The 24,196-nt window shown below is 49.6% G+C and overlaps 1 protein-coding gene across 2 annotated transcripts in view; it reads left to right on the forward strand.

Annotated features, from left to right (window-relative positions):
* Nucleotides 1-24,196, forward strand: part of tmem71 (transmembrane protein 71) — a 114,111-nt gene that overhangs the window by 63,217 nt on the left and 26,698 nt on the right. For both annotated transcript variants that reach the window (XM_072468111.1, XM_072468110.1), the window contains 3 exons: nt 8,195-8,270; nt 8,366-8,430; nt 8,524-8,591. In XM_072468111.1, coding sequence (XP_072324212.1) covers nt 8,195-8,270; nt 8,366-8,430; nt 8,524-8,591 — 209 coding nt within the window. The remainder of the gene's footprint in view (nt 1-8,194; nt 8,271-8,365; nt 8,431-8,523; nt 8,592-24,196) is intronic.

Genomic DNA, 24,196 nt, shown 5'->3' on the forward strand with positions numbered 1-24,196 from the left:
GAGGGAAAATCTTATGAGGAAAGGCTGATGGACTTGAGGTTGTTTTCGTTGGAGAGAAGAAGGTTAAGAGGAGACTTAATAGAGGCATACAAAATGATCAGGGGGTTGGATAGGGTGGACAGTGAGAGCCTTCTCCCGTGGATGGATATGGCTGGCACGAGGGGACATAACTTTAAACTGAGGTCAGAGGTAGGTTCTTTACGCAAAGAGTAGTGAGGCCGTGGAATGCCCTACCTGCTACAGTAGTGAACTCGCCAACATTGAGGGCATTTAAAAGTTTATTGGATAAACATATGGATGATAATGGCATAGTGTAGGTTAGATGGCTTTTGTTTCGGTGCAACATCGTGGGCCGAAGGGCCTGTACTGCGCTGTATTGTTCTATGTTCTATGTTCTATAGTCTTGGTTGGTTAAAAGAGAAAAAGGGGAAGAGAACAAAGGAATCTAAAATTGAAATGCGAAGACTAGGCATTCAGTGAATTAAGTCCATGTGCTCCTTTATTAGAGGCAGCCATGATGTACCTACATTTAAAAAATTTGTTCGGGGAGTTCCAAATTGTAGAGATTTCAGTATTTCCTCTGTAAACTCACTACACATCAAATTTTAAATTTGGGGATTTTCATACAGCAAAGACTATGGATTTTGAAACTTTATTTTAAGATTACACAGGGGGAAAGGAAGATCCCAGTAGAAAGGAAGGAGGCCATTTTAGAGATGCCCAAACCCCAAATCAGTTAAAGAGGGGTTGGGCAAGTTCTGGGGACTATTCGTCTACTGAAGGGCATTGGTGTGTAAGCACTCAGAACTTGAGGGGATGCTGCAAGCACTGAGCCCAGGGGGGTAGGCAGTCCCAAGAGCAGGTAGAATGGGGACTGTAGCAGGATATCGCTTTCAAGAAAAAATTAATTAAAACATGCCCTCGCGTTATATTGGGATAGTGGAGAGGGGCATTGTGGCAGTAAGGGGCTAGAAACACGGGGACCAATGAGACCAGTATTAGGAGGTAGTCGGTGGAAGTGATATGGCACAGCTCCACTGGGTCCTAGTGCCCACTGAGTTGCAAGAAAGTCACTAGCAGAAGAAATGAAGTTTAGAATGTTAACTACATTGCAGGCAGAGCTTTAGGGAATATAGATATGGGACCGGAGCTTAGATTAGGAGTATTACTTGCAGTATCAGGAAATGAGAATCTGATGGCAGGGAAGGATTAATAAAAATAGATGCAGAAATAAATAAAAAATTAAGATATTAAAACCAATTGACAACGTAAAGGAAATAAGGAAAGCAAACCTAGCAATAGAAAGAATGACACAGGGTTAATCAGCACACAATCCAGGGAGACGATACAGGCCGTAAAAAAAATAGCCCTTGACCCGAGGTGCCAAATGCAAGCTGGAGATAATGATCAAAGAGTTAGAACAGCAAGAAATCATTCAAGAAGTCACATATGTATCGACGAATAGCCCACTTCAGGTAGTTAGCAAGCCTGCTGGTACATTTAGAATGGTAACGAATTACAAAGCATTAAATAAGGTTACAAAAAGAAAAAAGGAGAAGGATAAACAATATTTAATCAATCCACAAACTACATTGGAGAAGGTGGCAGGCAAAACTTATTTAACTAGTATAGATTTAGCCAACGGATTCAGGTTAGACCCAGACAGTAGGGAAAAGACAGCATTTACCTTTGGCACTAAACATTACGTATACTGTAAATTGCCACAAGGATATGTTAATTCCCCAGACCACTTTCAGGCAATAGTAAGGGAGTTGATTAAAGATGATTTGGCTGTAGTATATATTGTTGATGTGTTAATTGGAGATGATGATCAGGGGGACACATGTTGAAAGAGTGACCAAAATTATTAAAACACTTAATGAAGCAGGGTTTAAGATAGGGCTCAAAAAATGCCAGATTGGCAGGAGCGAAGTCGATTATCTAGGGTAGTCAGCGTCAAGGGCAGGTGGGGAAGCCAGTGTTGGGATGAGAGAGAAAGCTGCTAGAATCACAGCGCCCGTTTCACGAAACGGGGGGAAGCAAATCATGGGAATTTTGGGATATTTGAGACCAATAGGGGAAGTCTTTGGTCTTTATGCTAGACCCATTTATGAAACTTTAAAAGGGGATTTTAGGTGGACCAGTGAAGAACAAAGAAAATTACAGCACAGGAACAGGCCCTTCGGCCCTCCCAGCCTGCGCCGATCCAGATCCTTTATCTAAACCTGTCACCTATTTTCCAAGGATCTACTTCCCTCTGTTCCCTGCTGTTTATATATCTGTTTAGATGCATCTTAAATGATGCTATCGTGCCCGCCTCTACCACCTCCGCTGGCAAAGTGTTCCAGGCACCCACCACCCTCTGTGTAAAAAACTTTCCACGCACATCTCCCTTAAACTTTCCCCTTCTCACCTTGAAATCGTGACCTCTTGTAATTGAAACCCCCACTCTTGGAAAAAGTTTGTTGCTATCCACCCTGTCCATATCTCTTGAGATTTGTCCTACTTTCCCGATATTGCTCCGAAGCTTCATCAGTTTTAAGTCGCCTAGATCTTATGTATGCTTCCTTTTTCATCTTTGCGAGTCTCACAATTCCACCCGTCATCCATGGTTCACTAATCTTGCCATTTCTATCCCTGATTTTCTCAGGGACACGTCTGTCCTGCACTCTAATTAACTTTTCCTTAAAAGACTCCCACATTTCAAATGTGGATTTACCCTTAAACAGCTGCTCCCAATCCACATTCCCTAGCTCCTGCCGAAGAGGAGGTTGGACCAGTTAAAAACAGCTGTAGCAACATCCGGGCCATTAGAGGAGAGACATGAAGAGGACAATTTGAGCATTAAATTTGATCTGTACGCAAATGGATATGGTATGGTGCTTGTTAATCATAGTACTCAGACGCCGATCAAACATTGACAGGAAATTGGTCAAGGGCTGAACAAAAGTTTTCGGACATTGCAAAATGTCTGGCAGCCATAACAAAAAGGATAGCAGAGATTGGAAATTTATCAGTCGGAAAGAAAAGTTATGTCACAAGTGAATTTTTAGAATTGACAGAGTTGACCAAGAGACAGGGTTGCCAGCAAGGCGTGAATACAGCTCGATGGGAAAGATGGGAAACCATTCTTTTAAACCCTGCCTTAATGTTTATTCATAATATTTAAAAGGGACAGAAACTTGATAAATCAGTTAGCAGAACAGAGTTGGTAAATGCTTGGGTGGTATATACGGATGGTAGTAAAGTTAAGGAGGACGAGGGACAAGCCAGGGGGACATCCATTTTTTAAAAAAAATTCAGGAAAGAAAATGGTGGAGAAACAGGGAGTAAAGAAATGGGGAGTGGCACAGAAAAAACTGAGACACCGCTGGAAGAATGGTCACTAGAGTATGCAGGCCCTCTTTTTCCTAGGAGCAGCAAAAGTCATTTGTACTTTTTAATCAAAGCTGTCGCCGCACGGGGGACGTTGAAGTAGAGAATCAGTGGCATCTGGAGCAAAGGAATTGTGTCAGAACTAAAACATCCGACCCAATTAAATAATAACAGAGGGATTATTATAATCCATAGGCAACCTATCGGCAGCAAACAAAGAAACGTAATTAGTGAGGAATTGAGAATATGAGATGATAGATCAAGGGTTGTTATTATGGACCCCAGTTAAAATGATTCATTGTGACCATAATGAAACATCGTGTCAAGGATGTGGCACGTTCTGTAGCCCAGTAGTTTGGACAGGGAGTAATCATATGAAACATAGCTAGGAGAATGGCAGATATAGCATTCAGGTGAGTTGATATTGCATTTAGAACGACAGAAATGGGGAAATGCCTCGGCCCCCAGGGAAATTTGGGGAATTCAGTTGTCATGATTGTTTTCTGAAACATCAGGCAACACTAATGATCGAAGTATGTGACCACATGATAGATTTTGACCATGGGATGGTGTGATAATGATAAATTGTGATTACTGCAGAGAAAACCAAGCTGACGACGGAGTGATTGGGAAAGGATGTGCAGGATTGTGAAGAAGTGATAAACTTGTGGTACCAATCAGTGAGGGAGTACGTAGTTTAAGAGATGTTGGGATGACGCAGGGACGTAAAATTAGCCTGACAGTGTTTAGAGACTATCACTGCAATCATGCCGTGCCACAGGATAGATCATATCCCCAAGCCGCTCGGACAAGGGAAAAGGAATGTTTGGTTGTGAGTGGCAGGGGATAACTGTACTTACTAGTATAATGAAATCAGTGGAGCAGGATGCCAGGGAATTGAAACCTGTTAGCAGCATCGATAGGACAGATGATAAAGTGAAAATGTCATGATTGGAAATTACTTTCATAAAAATCCGGTCGTAATCAGAATTAAAGGAATTAAAGTACATGCAGTATCAATATCCGACATGTATCAGGGAAAGATTCGACCCGCTTGGATCACTGAGTTAGTAAAAGAGGAGTTTGAGATTCTTCGAGTCTCACTCAGGGGTGCAACGATAGGAGAAGGAGGCTTAACAGGCCTTAATCGTATGATATATGTCAAGGATGAGAAGGGAATTAAATGGAAATCCCGAAGTCCTGGAGAGGGCACTTCTGGAACATCCAAACAAGAATAGAAAGATACAAATTAAGAAATAGGGCCCTCTCCGCCTTTGACCTGTTCATTTGGTTTTCAGATGAAGCAAAAATATCACAGACGAAGAACGAGAACTACACTCCACAGAAGAATGTTTTAGACAGAATAGTGGGGGGGAGGGGGGGGGCGGGGGAGGGTTGGGGGGGGGGGGGGCGGGGGTGGAAACTAATGATACAATTGGCTACATATTTGAGGGAATTAAATGACAGAGCCCAGAAGGAAAACCTTCCGGGTTAGAAACAAATCAAAATATCAAATTATTCCTCAATAGTGAAACCTCCAGTCAGACATCTCGAACTGCACGTTAGCTGATGGATGATCTGTGGTCTCCAAGGGGTATGTACTACGCGGTGGAGTTATTCAGGGTCTCGGCAGATGGCAGCGACTGACGAGGAACCCCGTATTTTAAATGACAATAGTTTAGGAATTTTGGCAGCTTGATGCCACGGCAAGAAATTTGTATCCAATGCAGCAAACAATATTGCATTGGAGAGTGTAATAGTTATTATGGATGAAATGTACTGTAAGTTGTTAGGGACTGTTATGTATGGATTCATTTGGGTTGTAACCCCAAAAGTTGACTGTATTGAATGTGCAAGTGGTGTTATTGCAAAGTAAAAAACAAAAAACAAATTATGGCAAGTATACACTCCATGCTGTAAGGATAATGATAACGGACAAAAGGGATTTGAAGAAAACTGAGTATTGTCTCATGTAAACCGGGGCTGGCAAACGACATGGTTCAGTACAATGTTAGACGTTAGTGTGAGGAAGTCAGGAATAAAACCAGGATTGATTGAAGCTTCTGCAATTCATAAAGCAAGATAATCAGTGGATAGTACATGATATCATAATTTACCATTCCAATGCGAAACGGAAAGCACTTCCTAAAAAGAAAAAAATACCAGTGAGGGATGAAAACCTTTTTGGTCGCTGATGGACTGAGTTGTGTGCTGTTTCTAAGGGACATGAGGAAGCTTTTGCGGTGCTGCTACCCCAAGGTAGTCAGATGCCTTGGAGGTAGTGGAGCACACGGATATAGCTATTGTGTTACCTTCCTGAGTAGCGACAGCTATGGTTCACGGTGATTGGACTTGAGGCAAGAACAATACAAAGAGTCTATCGCCACTGGTCTGCGGGATGGATGAATTTACAGTTGATTTCCGTACACAGCTTACAAATCACGACATGTACTCACACATGACAAGGATCGGGGATAGCTGCTAGTCAGTACGACTAGAAGGGGGATATAAACCCTACAGTAGGATTCAGCTCAGAGTCAGCTCTCACAGCTCGGTCATGGGGTTTTACCTGATGCATGGATTGATAATACTTGTTATTATAATTGTATATTGTATAATCATTGGATGCCTTAATGTGTGTTGTAAGATGGCTATGGCTCGGATGATGCCAATAGACTCGGCCCATCACCACTCACCAAGGTGACCTCCCGTTACTGGCGACCATCAAACCAGAAGGAACCTGAATGGAGAGCCAGTAGCTGTAAAAATTGATGAGGTGTTTATGTACAGAATGTAATGAATTGCGGGACGGTCTTTCAGACCAGACATTGATACAGGTTATTAACCCGGGGATGTTTATAATGGACACTGGGAATTGTATGCCTAACCAAACTCCAAATTTGGACCGAGACAGCGACAGGACTATTGTTGGTCTGGCAAATTGTTAGCACACTTTTTGACCATTAGGGGGAATACCTACCCACACATTTCTCTAGCGGTAGAGACCTTCGTGGCAGAGGTGAAAGAGCATATAACATGTCTGTTCTCCACCTGCACGGAACGGAGGTGTAGCGTAACGCAGACGTCAGGCCAATGCACCTGCCACAACGCCACAGGTGTCCCATTGTCTGCGGGTAGCGGAAGGGAATGTTGGTTAGGAGGCGGCATAGTAGTTATCATAGAATGATAAAAGGAGAGAATGAGGAATTGAACTAAAGAAAAGAGCATTAGACTGGGATGACCAGTTAGAATAGTGCGTGGTGGACATTAATTCGGGTTGCAGGGAGTGAACAAAGAGATGGGGAGGGATGGCGAGAGGGGGAGGGGTGGCTATCAGGACTGGCTCTTTGCACAAAGGATGCTGGGAGGCAGAGGCCCAGAGGAAGGAAAGGAATGTGTAATGAGCCTATCAGAATCAGTGGCAGTTAGATTATATGACCAGGTCAAGGAAAGGGCCTATCAGAATCTTGTATTCGTGTATGTGGAACTTGATACTGCATGAATATATATGAGACCACATGTGTTGCCTCCCTTTGTCTCACTCGCTCTGGGAGTTTCAAGCGACATGAGTCTCCTGCCTTCATCAGAGGGAGTGTAAGCTTGCAAGCTATTTGAAATAAACTAAAGGAATTTCTAAATCCGAACTCAGCTTTTGATTGAGACCAGACACGACAGAAAGAACTCAATTTCTTCAGGAGTGATTGTCCACTCTACTTCCCAATTGGTCCCCCAAGCCAGTCGATCCTCGCTGCTGTGTTGCCCTTTAAGAGGACAATCATCACAAAAAAGTCACATCACCATAGTCCCAAATGACCATAGGCTGGTTTCCCCTTTGAGACGGAGAGGTGACTGGTGGTGATTTAACCTGAGGATCACCACACCTCAGGCAAGGGGCAAGCTTGAGAAGGCAGGGCCTTCTTGAAAAAGCTCAGCCTGTACAGGAATTGAACCCACTCTGCTAGCCTCGCTCTGCATCATGAACCAACCGTCCAGCCAATTGAGCTAAACCGGGCCACAATCGCTGCAGTTACCGATTTAAATGTGGCAGGCAGGCTACCGATTTTGGCACTCACCCTCTCCCTGTACTTGATTTTGGAAGACACAGTAGCACAATGGTTAGCACAGTTGCTTCACAGCTCCAGGGAGCCAAGTTCGATTCCCGGCTTGGGTCACTGTCTGTGTGGAGTTTGGACTTTCAACCCTTGTCTGCGTGCGTTTCCTCTGAGTGCTCTAGTTTTCTTCCACAGTCCAAAGATGTGCATGTTAGGTGGATTGGCCATGCTAAAATTGCCCTCAGGTTAGGTGGGGTTCCTGGGTTACGGTGATAGGATGGAGGTGTGGCCTTAAGTAGGGTGCTCTTTCCAAGAGCCGGTGCAGATACGAAGGGCTGAATGGCCTCCTTCTGCACTGTAAATTCTATGATTCTATGGGGATGAGCTCATGGGTGGATTGGAAGGAGGTAGCATGGGCCCTGTTTTATGTCCTCCCCGGCCCCCGCCCCCCCTCCCAAAAACATGCCCGGCTGTAAAAGGCAGTCAATTGTAGGTTTACGATTTTACTGTATGTCTTATCTTTTGCTCCTTGTTTACACATTTGGAGCCTGATGATGGGATCAATGAACGTGGAATTATAGGTGCAACCTACCTTCCACATTTAAGTTTAAACTGTTTGTGGAATACACTTCAATCTGCGGTGTTAATGGTTATGTTGAATATTTTTTCGTTTTGTCATATATCTGTTCAACAAGTTTTTTTCCTTGATAAAGAAACCTCCTGTGTTGCCTGTATTAGTTAAAGAGCATTATTGATTTGTATTTCAGAATCTATGTCTGTCAAGAATTTCTTTTTCCACCTGACCATTTTAGTCCTCTCAATATGTGTCGCCGTGTTTGCAAGGTAAGAGAGTTTTGAGAATCCTAAAATGAGAATTTCTTTCTCAAGTGTTGTGGTGAGCACCCTAACTCCAATGTGATCTCCTAATTCTTCAACAGGTGGTTTTGTGGAGGAGTGGTTGCTGTATTGCTCATGACTATGCTGGTGTTTACGGCTGTGCTGCGTAAGTACAATTGCTGACAGTACCACTCTCAATAATTTGTTTTTCATAAACTCGTAGTGAAGTAGAGTTCTGATCCAGACTTTGTTTTGACAGATACAGCAAAGTCTGCGTATCCCTGCTTTATTAAATCCCAAAACATCTTGCATCACACACAAGCTGAGGTAAGACAACAATTTACAATTGGTTTTGAGTTTTTAAAAAATTAATATTAAAGTATATAGTTATTAATAGCACGGTGGCACAGTGGGTAACACTTCTATCTCACAGCGCCTGGGACCTGGGTTCGATACTGACCTCGAGTGACTGTCTGTGTGGAGTTTATACATTCTCCCCGTATCTGTGTGGGTTTCCTCCAGGTGCTCCAGTTTCCTCCCTGAGGCACGATCAATTTGACTGGAGATGAAGTTGAATCCAAACTGAGGCTTTATTAGTATCAGATGTGTGGCCTCCCACAGCAGCTGGCAAAATGGCTGCGAGCTGGAGGTCACGCATAGTTATACCTCGCCTCCTGGATGGAGCTAGCATGCAGGGGCCACAGGTGAACCTGTAGTGCAGGTTCTACCGTACAACCTCTAATATCAGAACACAGTGGTTTACCACATTCACCCCCTGTTAAAATTGAGTCCGGCGGGGGTGGTGGATAATTATATACAATTAGAAATTTTAATATTTACAGAGAAGCAAAAAAAAATGTCTCTTGGCATCCGGCGGGCTGGTCAGAGGTTCAGCCGGTCCGGTGCCTTGATGGTCCTTTGAGTTCGGCAAAGTGGTGACGGTGATGTTGGCGCTGTCGTGGTCGGAGTTGACTCCGGGAGCGTGCCGAAATCCTCTTAATCGACGGGCGTGGGCAGGGGGAGGATGGACAGTCCATGGGGGGGTGATGGGAGTGGCAGGGGAGGGAAGAGTGGCGCCGGGTGCGACGGGAGTGGTGTGGGGGTGGAACCTGCTGGTGCCAGGTCCCTGAGGGTGACGGTATCCTGGCGGCCATCAGGGAACGCCACGTAGGCATACTGTGGGTTTGCGTGGAGTAGGTGCACCCTCTCCACCAACAGATCCGCCTTGTGGAGCTGCACATGTTTACGGAGAAGCACGGTTCCCAGAACTGTAAGCCAAGTTGGGAGCGATACCCTGGATGTGGACTTCCTGGGGAAGGCAAAAAGACGTTCATGTGGTATACTGTTAGTGGCAGTGCAGAGTAATGAGCGAATGGAATGTAGTGCATCAGGGAGGACCTCTTGCCAGCGGGAGGCCGGAAGATTTCTGGACCGCAGGGCCAGCTGGACGGCCCTCCATACCGTCCCATTCTCCCTTTCTACCTGTCCGTTTCCCTGGGGGTTGTAGCTCGTTGCTCTGCTGGAAGTGATACCCCTGCTGAGCAGGAACTGACGTAGCTCATCGCTCATGAATGAGGATCCCCTGTCACTGTGGATGTAGGCGGGGAAGCCAAACAGAATGAAGATAGAATTAAGGGCTTTAATGACGGTGGCAGGCGTCATGTCGGGGCATAGAACATAGAACATAGAACATTACAGCGCAGTACAGGCCCTTCGGCCCTCGATGTTGCGCCGACCTATGAAACCACTCTAAAGCCCATCTACACTATTCCCTTATCGTCCATATGTCTATCCAATGACCATTTGAATACCCTTAGTGTTGGCGAGTCCACTACTGTTGCAGGCAGGACATTCCACACCCTTACTACTCTCTGAGTAAAGAACCTACCTCTGACATCTGTCTTATATCTATCACCCCTCAATTTAAAGCTATGTCCCCTCGTGCTAGCCATCACCATCCGAGGAAAAAGGCTCTCACTGTCCACCCTATCCAATCCTCTGATCATCTTGTATGCGTCAATTAAGTCACCTCTTAACCTTCTTCTCTCTAACAAAAACAGCCTCAAGTCCCTCAGCCTTTCCTCATAATATCTTCCCTCCATACCAGGCAACATTCTGGTAAATCTCCTCTGCACCCTTTCCAATGCTTCCACATCCTTCCTATAATGCGGCGACCAGAATTGCACGCAATACTCCAAATGTGGCCGCACTAGAGTTTTGTACAGCTGCAACATGACCTCATGGCTCCGAAACTCAATCCCTCTACCAATAAAAGCTAACACACCGTATGCCTTCTTAACAACCCTCTCAACCTGAGTGGCAACTTTCATGGATCTATGTACATGGACACCGAGATCTCTCTGCTCATCCACACTGCCAAGAATCTTACCATTAGCCCAGTACTCTGTCTTCCTGTTATTCCTTCCAAAATGAATCACCTCACACTTTTCTGCATTAAACTCCATTTGCCACCTCTCAGCCCAGCGCTGCAGCTTATCTATGTCCCTCTGTAACTTGTAACATCCTTCCGCACTGTCCACAACTCCATCGACTTTAGTGTCATCTGCAAATTTACTCACCCATCCTTCTCCGCCCTCCTCCAGGTCATTTATAAAAATGACAAACAGCAGTGGCCCCAAAACAGATCCTTGTGGTACACCACTAGTAACTGGACTCCAGTCTGAACACTTCCCATCAACCACCACCCTTTGTCTTCTTCCAGCTAGCCAATTTCTGATCAAACTGCTAAATCTCCCTGAATCCCATGCGTCCGTATTTTCTGCAGTAGCCGACCGTGGGGAAACTTATCAAACGCTTTACTGAAATCCATAGACACCACATCAATTGCTTTACCCTCATCCACCTGTTTGGTCACCTTCTCAAAGAACTCAATAAGGTTTGTGAGGCACGACTTACCCTTCACAAAACCGTGTTGACTATGTCTAATCAAATTATTCCTTTCCAGGTGATTATACACCCTATCTCTTATAAAGCTTTCCAAGATTTTGCCCACAACAGAAGTAAGGCTCACTGGTCGATAGTTACCGGGGTTGTCTCTACTCCCCTTCTTGAACAAGGGGACAACATTTGCTATCCTCCAGTCTTCTGGCACTATTCCTGTTGACAAAGATGACTTAAAGATCAAAGCCAAAGGCTCAGCAATCTCCTCCCTAGCTTCCCAGAGAATCCTAGGATAAATCCCATCTGGCCCAGGGGACTTATCTATTTTCACCCTTTCCAGAATTGTTAACACCTCCTCCTTATGAACCTCAAGCCCTTCTAGTCGAGTGGCCTGAATCTCAGTATTCTCCTCAACAACATTGTCTTTTTCCTGTGTGAATACTGACGAAAAATATTCATTTTGCACCTCTCCTATCTCCTCGGACTCGAAGCACAACTTCCCACTACTGTCCTTGACTAGCCCTACTCTTACCCTAGTCATTCTTTTATTCCTGACATATCTATAGAAATCAAATTGGAGAATGTGGGCATCGATCCCACTACCTCTTACATGCAAAGCAAGCGCTCTCCCATTTGAGCTAAAGGCATGGGGTGGCAGGCGTCATGTCGGGGCATGGGATGGCGAAGGGAAACCGGGAGTATTCATCGATCACACTGAGGAAATATGTGTGTCGATCTGAGGAGGGGAGGGGGCGTTTGAAATCCACGCTGAGGCGTTCAAAGGGGCGGGAGGCCTTCACCAGGCGCGCGCAATCCGGCCGGTAGAAGTGCGGCTTACACTCCGCACAGACCTGGCAGTCCCTGGTGATTGTCCTTACTTCCTCGAGTAGGACAAATTTTGTGCCTTAATGAAATGGGACAACCGAGTGACCCCTGGGTGACAAAGGCTGTCGTACAGGATCTGGAGTCGGTCTACTTGTGCGCTGGCACATGTACCTCGGGATAGGGTGTCTGGGGGCTCGTTGAGTTTGCCAGGGCGATACTTAATCTCGTAATTATAGGTGTAGAGCTCGATCCTCCACCGCAAGGTTTTATCATTTTTGATCTTACCCCCCTGTGTGTTGTTGAACATGAAGGCTATCGGCCGTTGGTCAGTGAGGAGAGTAAATCTCCTGCCGGCCAGGTAATGTCTCCAATGTCGCACAGTCTCAACGATAGCCTGAGTCTTTTTTTCGACGGACGAGTGCCGAATTTCAGAGGCATGGAGGGTGCGGGAAAAGAATGCCACGGGTCTGCCTGCCTGATTGAGGGTGGTGGCAAGGGCAACATCCGATGCGTCGCTTTCTACTTGGAAAGGAAGTGTTTCGTCTACAGCGTGCATTCCAGCTTTGGCAATATCAGCTCTGATCCGGGCGAAGGCCTGTTGGGCCTCGGCCGTCAGGGGGAAGGGAGTGGACTGTATGAGTGGGCGGGCCTTGTCTGCATAGTTTGGGACCCACTACTCGTAATATGAAAAGAACCCCAGGCAACATTTAAGGGCGTTGGGGCAGTGGGGGAGGGGGAGCTCCATGAGGGGGCGCATGCGGTTGGGATCGGGCCGCAGAACTCCGTTCTGGACCACGTAGCTGAGGATGGCTATGCGGTTTGTGCGGAACACACACTTCTCCTTATTATACGTGAGGTTGAGGAGAGTGGCGGTGCGGAGAAATTTAGCGAGGTTGGTGTCGTGGTCCTGCTGGTCATGGCCGCAGATGGTCACATTGTCGAGGTACGGAAACGTGGCCCGCAAACCGTACCGATCGACCATTCGGTCCATCTCCCTTTGGAAGACCGAGACCCCGTTTGTGACGCCGAAGGGGACCCTAAGGAAGTGATATAGCTGGCCGTCTGCCTCGAAGGCGGCGTATGGACGGTCCGATTTACGGATGGGGAGCTGGTGACAAGCGGATTTCAGGTCCACCGTTGAGAACACCCGGTACTGTGCAATCTGGTTAACCATGTCAGATATGCGTGGGAGGGGATATGCGTCGAGCTGCGTGTACCTGTTGATGGTCTGGCTGTAGTCCACGACCATTCCGTTTTTCTCCCCAGATTTAACCACTACTACTTGAGCTCTCCAGTGGCTGTTGCTGGCCTCGATGATACCTTCCCGAAGCAACCGCTGGACCTCGGACCGGATGAAGGCCTTATCCTGGGTGCTGTACCGTCTGCTCCTGGTGGCGACGGGTTTGCAATCTGGAGTTAGATTGGCAAAGAGGGAAGGAGGATCGACCTTTAGGGTCGCGAGGCCGCACACAGTGGGGGGTGGTAAGGGTCCGCCGAATTTAAGGGTCAGGCTCTGGAGGTTGCACTGGAAGTCCAGGCCGAGGATAAGTGCAGCGCAGAGGTTAGGGAGGACGTAGAGGCGAAAGCCGTGGAACTCTACGCCTTGGACCGTGAGCGTGACCGTGCAGTACCCCCGGATCGCTACGTGGTGGGATCCGGAGGCCAGGGAGATTTTTTGATTGGTAGGGTGTACCTTAAGGGAGCAGCGCCTTACCATATTCGGGTGTACAAAGCTCTCGGTGCTCCCGGAGTCCAGTAGGCAGGAGGCCACATGGCCATTGACTTTCACGCTGGTGGATGGGTTGGTCAGGTTATGTCGTCGAGAATGGTCGAGTGCCATGGAGGCGAGCTGTGGTTGATAGTCAGGGAGTGAGGCGGCCGTTGAGTTGAGGTCCTGGAACGCCGTTGGTGTCCATGTGCTGCGGGGTGGACAAGATGGTGGCGCCCGGAGATCCTGGGGGTTACAAAATGGCGGCGCCCATGGAACGCACGTGTTGCACGGAGGAGAAGATGGCGGCGCCCATTGGTCGCACAAGGCCTGGGGAGGAGAGGAGGATGGCGGCGCCCATTGTCCGTGACCGGGGGTGGGGTGGGGGGGGGGGGCGGGGGCGACCGTGGCCGCTGAGCGGGCCTGGCACACCGCAGCGAAGTGGCCCTTCTTCCCGCAGGCCTTACAAAGGGCAGCGCGGGCCGGGCAGCAGTGGCGGAAGTGTTTGTGCTGGCCGCAAAAGTAGCATCGGGGCCCCCCGGGGATCGCTGGCTGGCGCGTAGCACAGGCGTATTGGGTGGGTAGCGCCCCCGCTGGGGAGGCTGCGTGTGGGCCCATAAAGCGTAGGAGGAGTGGGCCACGCAGTTGGGGGCGTAGGACTGGACATTGCGCAGGGTGACCGTCCTGGAGAGCGCTCGTGTTTTAGTCTCTGCGAGGTCGCGCGTGGCCCCTTCTAGGAGCCGCTGCCTGATAATATCTGACCCAATCCCAGACACAAAAGCATAAGGAGATCTACGTGCTCCTTAGCTATAACGCCCTGGCAGTCACAGTCCCGAACTAGTGGGTTCAGGGCCTTCCAGAAGTCCTCGATTGACTCGCCAGGTAGTTGAGCATGAGTTGCGAGCGCGTGTCTGGCGAAGAGCGTGTTCGTCTTCTGTTCATAATGTTCTCTGAGTCGAGTCACGGCATCAGTGTAATTGGGCACATCCTGGATCAGCGGGAAGACTTCAGGGCTGAGTCTGGAGTACAATATTTGGATCTTCTGAGCCTTTGGAACAGGGGTCGGCGCCGCATTGATATACGCTTCAAAACAAGCTAGCCAGTGCTGGAAGTCCTTTCTGGCATCGCTTGAGTGTGGATCCAGCTGCAGGCGATCTGGTTTAATATGGAGGTCCATCTTCTGAATCAGATACTAATAAATTGAGGCACGATCAATTTGACTGGAGACAAAGTTGAATCCAAACTGAGGCTTTATTGGTATCAGATGTGTGGCCTCCCACAGCAGCTGGCGAAATGACTGTGAGCTGGAGGCCATGCATATTTATACCCCGCCTCCTGGGCGGAGCTAACATGCACGGGCCACAGGTGAACCTGTAGTGCAGGTTCTACCGTACAACCTCTAATATCAGAATACAGTGGTTCACCACACTCCCACAGTCCAAAGATGTGCAGGTTTAGTAGAATGGCCATGCGAGGGCAGCACGGTGGCTCAGTGGTTAGCATTGCAGTTTCAGACTTCCGGTTGCGGCTATGCCCGCGTAGGTCACACATTCGGCAGCACCCGCTGTGAACGGACCTTTGGGCCCTTTTAAGGAGCTCCAGCGGCACTTGGACGATGATTCCCGGTGTGGGAAGACAGCAGTGAGGTTCCCCCAGCACTGTATGGAGTGGACCAGGAGCGGAGCGGTCAAAAAGGCGGCACTGGAAAAGAGAGGAGAGCGGGTGCGGAAAAGCAACATGGCGGTGGGTGGAGACCAGGCAGCGTGGGCTCAGTGGTCTCGGGAGCAGCAGGAATTTCTGAAAAGCTGCTTTGCGGAGTTGAAAGTGGAGATGTTGGCCCCTATGAGGCGTCGATCGAGAGGCTGGTGGAGACCCAGAGGGCACAGGGGATGGCGATTAAGGAGGTGCAGCAGAAAGCCTCTGATAACGAGGATGAGATCCTGGGCCTGGCGGTGCACAAAAAATGGCAGAAGTTCGAGGACCTGGAAAACAAGTCGAGGAGGAAGAATCTGCGGATTCTGGGTCTCCCTGAAGGCGTGGAGGGGTCGGATGTCGGGGCGTACGTGGCTACGATGCTGGGCACGCTGATGAACGCGGGAGCCTTCCCGAGGCCCCGGAGCTGGTTGGGGCACACAGAGTCCTGGCAAGGAGGCCGAGGGCGAATGAGCCGACGAGGGCTGTGGTGGTGAGGTTTCACCGTTTCACTGACTGGGAGTGTGTCCTGAGGTGGGCGAAGAAGGAGCGGAGTAGCAGGTGGGAGAACGCTGAAATCCGCATCTACCAGGACTGGAGTGCAGAGCTGGCCAAGAAGAAGGCAGTATTAAACCGGGCCAAGGTGGTTCTCAATCGAAAGGGGGTGGAGTTTGGGCTGTTGCAGCCAGCGCGGCTGTGGGTCACACATTAGGACCGACACCACTATTTTGATACGCCGGACGAGGCGTGGACATTCATCCAATATGAAAATCTGGACTCAAATTAGTGGTTTGCAGCAGGTTGTGGGGATGCTGGGGAGTGGGAAGGGGCGATTTGATTTGATGTGTGTGTTTTCTGGGCAGGAGTATCGATTTGGAGGGGCTGTTCCCCGTGTTTGAAGTGGGGGCCGGAGGTCCTGGATCTTTGGGGATCGGGGAGAGGCTGCAGGAGAAAGGAGCTGCGCCACAGGGGGCGGGGCCAGCCCAGGCAGGGAACGCGGGCTTTCACCCGCGCAAAAGGGGGGGGAGGCGTGGCCCGATGCGGGGGGCGGTACCGGGCGGGACTCACACTGGTTTGTAGAGGGAGTTGGGGGGGGGGGGCTTCGAGGGGAAATTCAATCGGGGGATCGTCGGCAGAGGCGGGAGCGGACGGGGTCAGCAGGAGTCAGCTGACTTATGGGAGTGCAATGGGGAGAGCAGGGGGGCTAAGCAATTGCCTGGCCGAGGGGGAGGGGGGGGTGTATCTGGGTTACTGCTGTACTGACTGAGGGGGAGCTGGAGGTAAGAGGGAGAGTTCGGGCGGGGAGCCCGCGTCTGGGGGGCTGGAGAGTGCGGGAGGCATGGGCACGTGGTTGGCCTCAGAAAGGAGATGGCTAGTCGGCATGGGGGGGTTGGGGGGGTGGGTGGGTAGTCCTTCGAAGCGGTGAGTATTGTGGCGGATAAAGGGGGCCATTATGTGATGGTGAGTGGTAGGCTGCAGGGGGCCTGGGTGGTGCTGGTGAATGTATATACCCCGAATTGGGACGATGCAGGGTTCATGAAGCGCATGCTGACCCGGATCCCAGATCTGGAGGCAGGGAACCTGATAATGGGGGGGGACTTCAATACGGTACTGGACCCAGCACTGGATCGATCTAGGTCGAAGTCGGGCAGGAGGCCAGCTGCGGCCAAGGTTCTGAGGGGGTTTATGGATCAGATGGGAGTGGACCCGCGGAGGTTTGCCAGGCCAGCGCGAGAGAGTTCTCCTTCTTTTCCCATGTGCACAAGGCCTATTCACGGATAGACTTCTTCATGGTGAGTAGGGCGTTAATCCCAAGAGTGGAGGGGACGGAGTACTCGGCCATAGCGATTTTGGATCACGCCCCGCACTGGGTGGAGCTGGAGTTGGGGGAGGAGAGGGTCCAGCGCCCGCTGTGGCGCATGGAAGTGGGACTGCTGGCGGATGAGGAGGGCTGTGGGCGGGTCCGAGGGTGCATTCAAAGGTACATAGAGGCCAATGATAATGGGGAGGTACCGGTGAGTGTGGTCTGGGAGGCGCTGAAGGAGGTGATCAGGGAAGAGCTAATCTCAATCAGGGCTCACAGGGAGAAGAGGGAGAGGATGGAGAGGGAGAGATTGGTGGGGGAGATACTGAGGGTGGATAGGAGGTGCGCAGATTCCCCCGAGGAGGGGCTGCTGAAGGAGCGCCGGAGCCTCCAAACGGAGTTTGATTTGCTGACTACGGGGAAAGCTGAGGCCCAGTGGAGGAAGGTGCAGGGGGCAGCGTACGAGTATGGGGAGAAGGCGCGTCGGATGCTGGCGCATCAGCTACGTAGGAAGGAGACGGCTAGGGAAATTGGAGGAATCAGCGACTGAGGGGGAAACACGGTGCGGAGTCCAGCCAAAATAAACAAGGTCTTTAGGGATTTCTACGGGAAACTGTACAAGTCAGAACCCCCGGAGGGGGGAGAGGGGATGCGGCAGTTCCTGGACCAGTTGAGGTTCCCGAGGGACAGGTCGAAGGTTTGGGGGACCCGATCGGGATGGAGGAGCTGGTTAAGGGGTTGGGGAGCATGCAGACGGGCAAGGCCCCGGGGCCGGATGGGTTCTCGGTCGAGTTCTATAGGAAGTTTGTGGAACTGTTGGGTCTGTTGCTGGTGAGAACCTTCAACGAGGCGAAGGTAGAAGGGATCCTTCCCCCGACGCTGTCTCGGGCACTGATCTCGCTTATCCTCAAGCGGGACAAGGACCTGCTGCAGTGTGGCTCGTAGAGGCCGATTTCGCTCCTCAATATGGATGCTAAGTTGCTGGCGAAGGTCCTGGCCACTAGGATTGAGGATTATGTCCTGGGAGTGATATACGAGGACCAGACGGGGTTTGTGAAGGGCAGGAAATTAAATGCAAATGTGCGGAGGCTCCTGAATGTGATCATGATGCCCTCGGAGGTGGGGGAGGCGGACTGGTGGTGGCAATGGACGCGGAGAAGGCCTTTGATCGGGTGGAGTGGGAGTACCTGTGGGAAGTCCTGGGTAGGTTTGGGTTCGGGGAGGGGTTCATAGGGTGGATCAAATTGTTGTACCGGGCCCCGGTGGCGAGCGTATCGACAAATCGGCTGAGGTCAGTGTCGTGTTGGGTGTTCTGGTTCACAAACAAGCCAACAATGCTGGAAGTGGTGTAACGCTATATTATTAACTGTTCAACTATGCTAACATACTGTAAACATGGGTATAAACAATACCAGCTTAACTCTATACCCTTTCCTATCACTAGCTATGGTGAGGCATTCAGCACATGGTGAATGTCTGTGATGAAGGCTGTGAGCTCTGTGCTCTGAGCTGGCTGCTGCTAGAATGAGCGGGAACTCTCCTGTCCCCTGTCTTTATAGTGCTTGTGCTCTCACTGGTGATTGGCTGCGGTGTTGTGTATGCTGGTTAGTCCTACTGCATGTCCATCAGTGTGTGTGTGTGTGTGCCTGCACCATAATATACTGGTGTGTATTATGACAGTCAGAGTACTTCAGACTGTACCGTGAGACGAGACAGGGATGCCCCCTGTCCCCCCTGCTGTTTGCCCTGGCAATTGAGCCGCTGGCCATGGCACTAAGGGAGTCTAGATACTGGAGGGGGTTGGTCCGGGGAGGGGAGGAGCATTGGGTCTTAGTATATGCGGATGACTTGCTTTTGTATATCGCGGATCCAGAGGAGGGGATGGCAGAGGTCATGCAGACTCTTAGGGAGTTTGGAGACTTCTCGGGATACAAGCTCAATGTTGGGAAGAGTGAGCTCTTTGTGGGTGAATGCGAGGGGTCAGGAGAAGAGGCTGGAGGAGCTGCTGCTCAAGAAGATGGAGAGGAGTTTCCGGTATTTGGGTATCCAGGTGGCCAAGAGTTGGGTGGTCCTGCATAATCTCAACTTGACGCGGTTGGTAGACCAGATGTAGGAGGACTTTAGGAGATGGGACGTGTTGCCACTCTCCCTGTTGGGCAGGGTACAGTCCGTTAAGGTGACGGTCCTCCCTAGGTTTCTGTTTGTGTTCCAGTGCCTGCCTATTCTCATCCCTAAGGCCTTTTTCAAGCGAGTGAGCAAGAGCATTATGGGGTTTGTACGGGCAAGTAAGACCCCGAGGGTTAAGAGACTGTTCTTGGAGTGCTGTCGCAGGGGGGGGGGGGGGGGGGGCTGGGCTGGCGCTGCCGAATTTATGTAGCTATTACTGGGCAGCTAATGTGGCAATGATTCGGAAATGGGTAATGGAGGGAGAGAGGGCGGCGTGGAAAAGACTAGAGGTGGCGTCATGTGTAGGTACTGGCCTGGGGGCACTGGTGACAGCACTGTTGCCGCTACCGCCGACGCGGTACACCGCGAGCCCGGTGGTGGCGGCGACATTGAGGATCTGGGGGCAGTGGAGACGGCACAGGAGGGAGGTGGGGGCCTCAATCTGGTCCCCGATGCGGAACAACCATAGGTTTGCACCGGGCAGGATGGATGGCGGAGTTGGATAAGTTGGCATCGGGCGGGAATTAAAAGGATGGGGGACTGATGCATTGATGGGACATTTGCCAGTCTGAGGGCGCTGGAGGAGAAATTTGGGTTACCCCTGGGAAATGCCTTCAGGTATATGCAGGTTAGGGTGTTTGTGAGGAGGCAGGTAGGGGAATTCCCACTGCTGCCTGCCCGCAGGATCCAGGACAGGGTGATTTTGGGCGTGTGGGTCGGAGAGGGTAAGGTCTCGGTGATATACCAGGAGCTGCAGGAGGGGGAGGAAGCCTCAGTGGAAGAGCTGAAGGGCAAGTGGGAGGAGGAGCTGGGTGAGGAGCTGGATGAGGGCCTGTGGGCTGACGCCCTGGGCAGGGTTAATTCCTCCTCGTCTTGTGCCAGGCTCAGCCTGATCCAGTTTAAAGTGGTGCACAGGGCGCATATGACAGGGTGTGTAAGTTATTTTGTGTAGAGGACAGGAGTAAACCACGCCCATATGTTCTGGGATGTCCGGCGCTTGCGGGGTTTTGGAGGGGCTTCACAAGGGCTATGTCCAAGGTCTTGGGTACTCGGGTAAAACCGAGCTGGGGGATAGCAATATTTGGGGTGCAGGAGCCGAAAGAGGCCGAAGTTCTGGCCTTTGCCTCTTTGGTGGCCTGGAGAAGGAACTTACTAATGTGGAGGGACGCGAAGCCCCCAAGTGTGGAGGTTTGGATCAATGACATGGCGGGGTTTCTCAGGTTGGAGAAGATAAAGTTTGCCTTGCGCGGGTCTGTGCAAGGGTTCTCCAGGCGGTGGCAACCGTTCCTTGACTTTCTCGCGGAGCGTTAGGTGAAGGTCAGCAGCAGCAGCAACCCGGGGGGGGGGGGGGGGGGTTCTTGTTTTGGTTTATGTAAGGGGCGTTTGCCCCATTTTGTTCTTAATTTGTTAAATCGTTTATGGGTTAGAGGATTAAGTTGCTTTGTTTGTTGGCGTATTGCCCTTTTTATTTTTTCTTATGTATATTGTCTTTCCTTTTTGGAGTGTTTTGTAAAAATTTTTTTTTTAAAAAAAAGCATTGCAGTTTCACGGCACCGAGGTCCCAGGTTCGATCCTGGCTCTGGGTCACTGTCTGTGTGGAGTTTGCACATTCTCCCCGTGTTTGTGTTGGTTTTGCCCCCACAACACAAAGATGTGCAGGGTAGGTGGATTGAACCCGCTAAATTGCCCCTTTAATTGGAAAAAATGAATTGGGTACTCTGAATTTATTTTCAAAAAAGTAGAATGGCCATGCTAAATTGTACCATAGTGTCCAAAAATGTGCAGATTAGATGGGGTTACAGGGATAGGGTGGGGGATTGGGCCTATCTAGGGTGCTCTTTCAGATTGTCGGTGCAGACTGGATGGGCCGAATGGCCTCCTTCTGCACTGTAGGGATTCTACGGATAACAGGCGCAAGAGAACATGCAGTGGAGTACTTGAATCTCAGCCATGTGTTATGGATTTGAGCTCTTGGAACTGCCCGTTGTTCAGTCCACTTGTGTTACAACACCCTGGGTGAGTGAGTGGTCAGTTCCAGCTCTAGCCTCACAAACCCTGGAGTTCCAACACAAGTCAATTTATTTATTTTTTAAATATAAATTTATTGTACCCAGTTCATTTTAACCAATTAAGGGGCAATTTAGCATGTCCAATCTACCTACCCTGCACATCTTTGAGTTATAGAATTATAGAATTTACAGTGCAGAAGGAGGCCATTCGGCCCATCGTGTCTGCACCGGCTCTTGGAAAGAGCACCGTACTTAAGCCCACGCCTCCACCCTATCCCCGTAACCCAGCATCCCCATTTAACCTAAGGGCAATTTAGCATGGTCAATCCACCTAACCTGCACATCTTTGGACTGTGGGAGGAAACCGGAGCACCCGGAGGAAACCCACACAAAGACAGGGTGAATGTGCAAACTCCACATGGACCCAGAGCCGGGATTGAACCTGGGACCACGGCGCCGTGATGCAGCAGTGCTAACCATTGCCGCACCATGCTGCCCTTCAGCACAGGCGAATTAATTTCCTTGAGATCTTTAACCTTTGACTGCTCCAATGAGTTACAGGCAACAGATTTATAATAAAACATTAACAAACTGTTTATTTATAACAAGGGTAAAAGATGAACATGTAATTTAAATAATGGAACAATGGTCTCCAAGTCTACCTATTCCCATATCCCCGTCCCACCCTCCACCCAGACACACACAAGACAGACACACGGAAGAGCGGGGAGTAGGAAAGGTTCATAAATAACAGGGATTAAGAGGTATGAGAGATTTAAGGATCTTCACTTCTGGGGTTGTGGTCTCTGTATGCACCGTTCTTCTCCGAATGCAACCCTCTGGGGAGTTGATTGATACAGGAGATTCAGATCGGTGCAATTCTATCCTATGACCACAAGATGGAACCTCACACATGAGTTTCAGGTTGGTGCAATTCTATCCTTCAACCACCAGGTGGAGCCTCCCTCTCCCTGAGATGTTACTGGCACTCTATGACTGAGAAATTACAGCAGAACCTATGTCCAGTCTGCCCTGTTCTCTTTACCTGATCTCTGTGCAGAAATTCTGACTGTATTATGAAGAGAGTTCTCAGACTGGGCTTTTCCCAGCCATTCAGACAGAGGATTCACTGTTACAGACCTGGTGGGAGAACCTGTTTGCAGCGTTTGGTACCAGTATCGGAGGTCTTTTTTTAAATATAAATTTAGAGTACCCAATTCATTTTTTCCAATTAAGGGGCAATTTAGTGCGGCCAATCCACCTACCCTGCACATCTTTGGGTTGTGGGGGCGAAACCCACGCAAACACGGGGAGAATGTGCCCGGACAGTGATCCAGAGCCAGGATTGAACCTGAGACCTCGGCGGCGTGAGGCAGCTGTGCTAACCACTGTGCTACCGTGCTGCCCACCCCGCTTCACAGGTTTGACCTGCAGTCTTTCAAATAGGACTGCCATCCACAGGTTTGGCTAGGAACCTCTTAAATCACCTGGCAGAGAGAACAGAGAGACTGTGCCTTCCAGCTGCTTGCTGCCTGTGTCTTTTCACGTACCTCAGACCAAAATAGAGCTCCTCACATGATCCACCTTCTGGAATGTTCTGAATGGCTCCACCATTCGCAAGTGAGGTTTAGCACAGTGGGCTAAACAGCTGGCTTGTAATGCAGAACAAGGCCTGCAGCGCGGGTTCAATTCCTGTACCAGCCTCCCCGAACAGGTGCCGGAATGTGGCGACTCGGGGCTTTTCACAGTAACTTCATTGAATTCTACTTGTGACATTAAGCGATTATTATTATTAAGCGAGAACAGGCGATGTCTCAGAATTCCAGATGCACTGATTAGCTGCTTCCCAAGTCTTATCAAACTGACATCAAGGGCTCTGCCACACAGCATAAAGGGGAATTCTGGGCTAGTTCATTAGACCAGGGGTGTTCCAGTTTGCCTGAGGTCTGCAGGTGAAGCAAAAGTCTGAATGTTGCAGCAGCTGGCAAGAAGACTGTAGATGAAAGGCAGCAGCAGGACAGGAATTGAAAAAGGAACACAGAACAGACAATGTTCTTTCAGGAGTATCCTTATACTTGCTTTTGTTAGTGAAAGCTTCTATTGTTTGCTGAGAAACTAAGATTGTGAATGAGCAGTGGGATTGAGGAGTCTGTGTACTGAAATCAACTAAAGGCAGTGAATAGGGGCAAAAAGTAATGAAATAGGTTCATGGAATGTTGGCCTTTACCTCAAGGGGACCAAAGTGCAATGGAGTGGAAGCTAAGTTGCAGTTGTAAAGAGCACTGGTTAGGCCCCATTCAGAGCACCGTGTTCCGTTCTGGGTATCTGAACTCAATATGTCGGCCTTGGAGGGGGTGTAGTGCAAATTCATGAGAAATGTACAGAGACGATCCTAGCCTCAGGTCACTGTCCATGTGGAGTTTGCACATTCTCCCCGTATGTGCGTGGGTTTCACCCCCACAACCCAAAGATGTGCAGATTGGGTGGATTGGCCACGCTATATTGCCCGTCAATTGGAAAAAAAATAATTGGGCACACTAAATTTATTTTTAAAAATAAAGAAGATAGAGGACAATAAAAGTACCCCGTGTGTATTTCCCAGAATCCCTACAGTACAGAAGGAGGCCAGTCGGCCCATCGGGTCTGCACTGACCCTTCGAAAGACCACCCTACCTAGGCCCAAACCCCCGCCCTACCCCATGACCTCCCTCACCTAATCTTTGGACACTTAGTTGCAATTTTGCATGGCCAATCCACCTAACATGCACATCTTTGGACTGTGGGAGTAAACCAGAGCACCCGGAGGAAAATTACGCGGACACGGAGA

This window comes from Scyliorhinus torazame, chromosome 11 (assembly GCF_047496885.1).
Source record: "Scyliorhinus torazame isolate Kashiwa2021f chromosome 11, sScyTor2.1, whole genome shotgun sequence".
Lineage (NCBI taxonomy): Eukaryota > Metazoa > Chordata > Chondrichthyes > Carcharhiniformes > Scyliorhinidae > Scyliorhinus > Scyliorhinus torazame.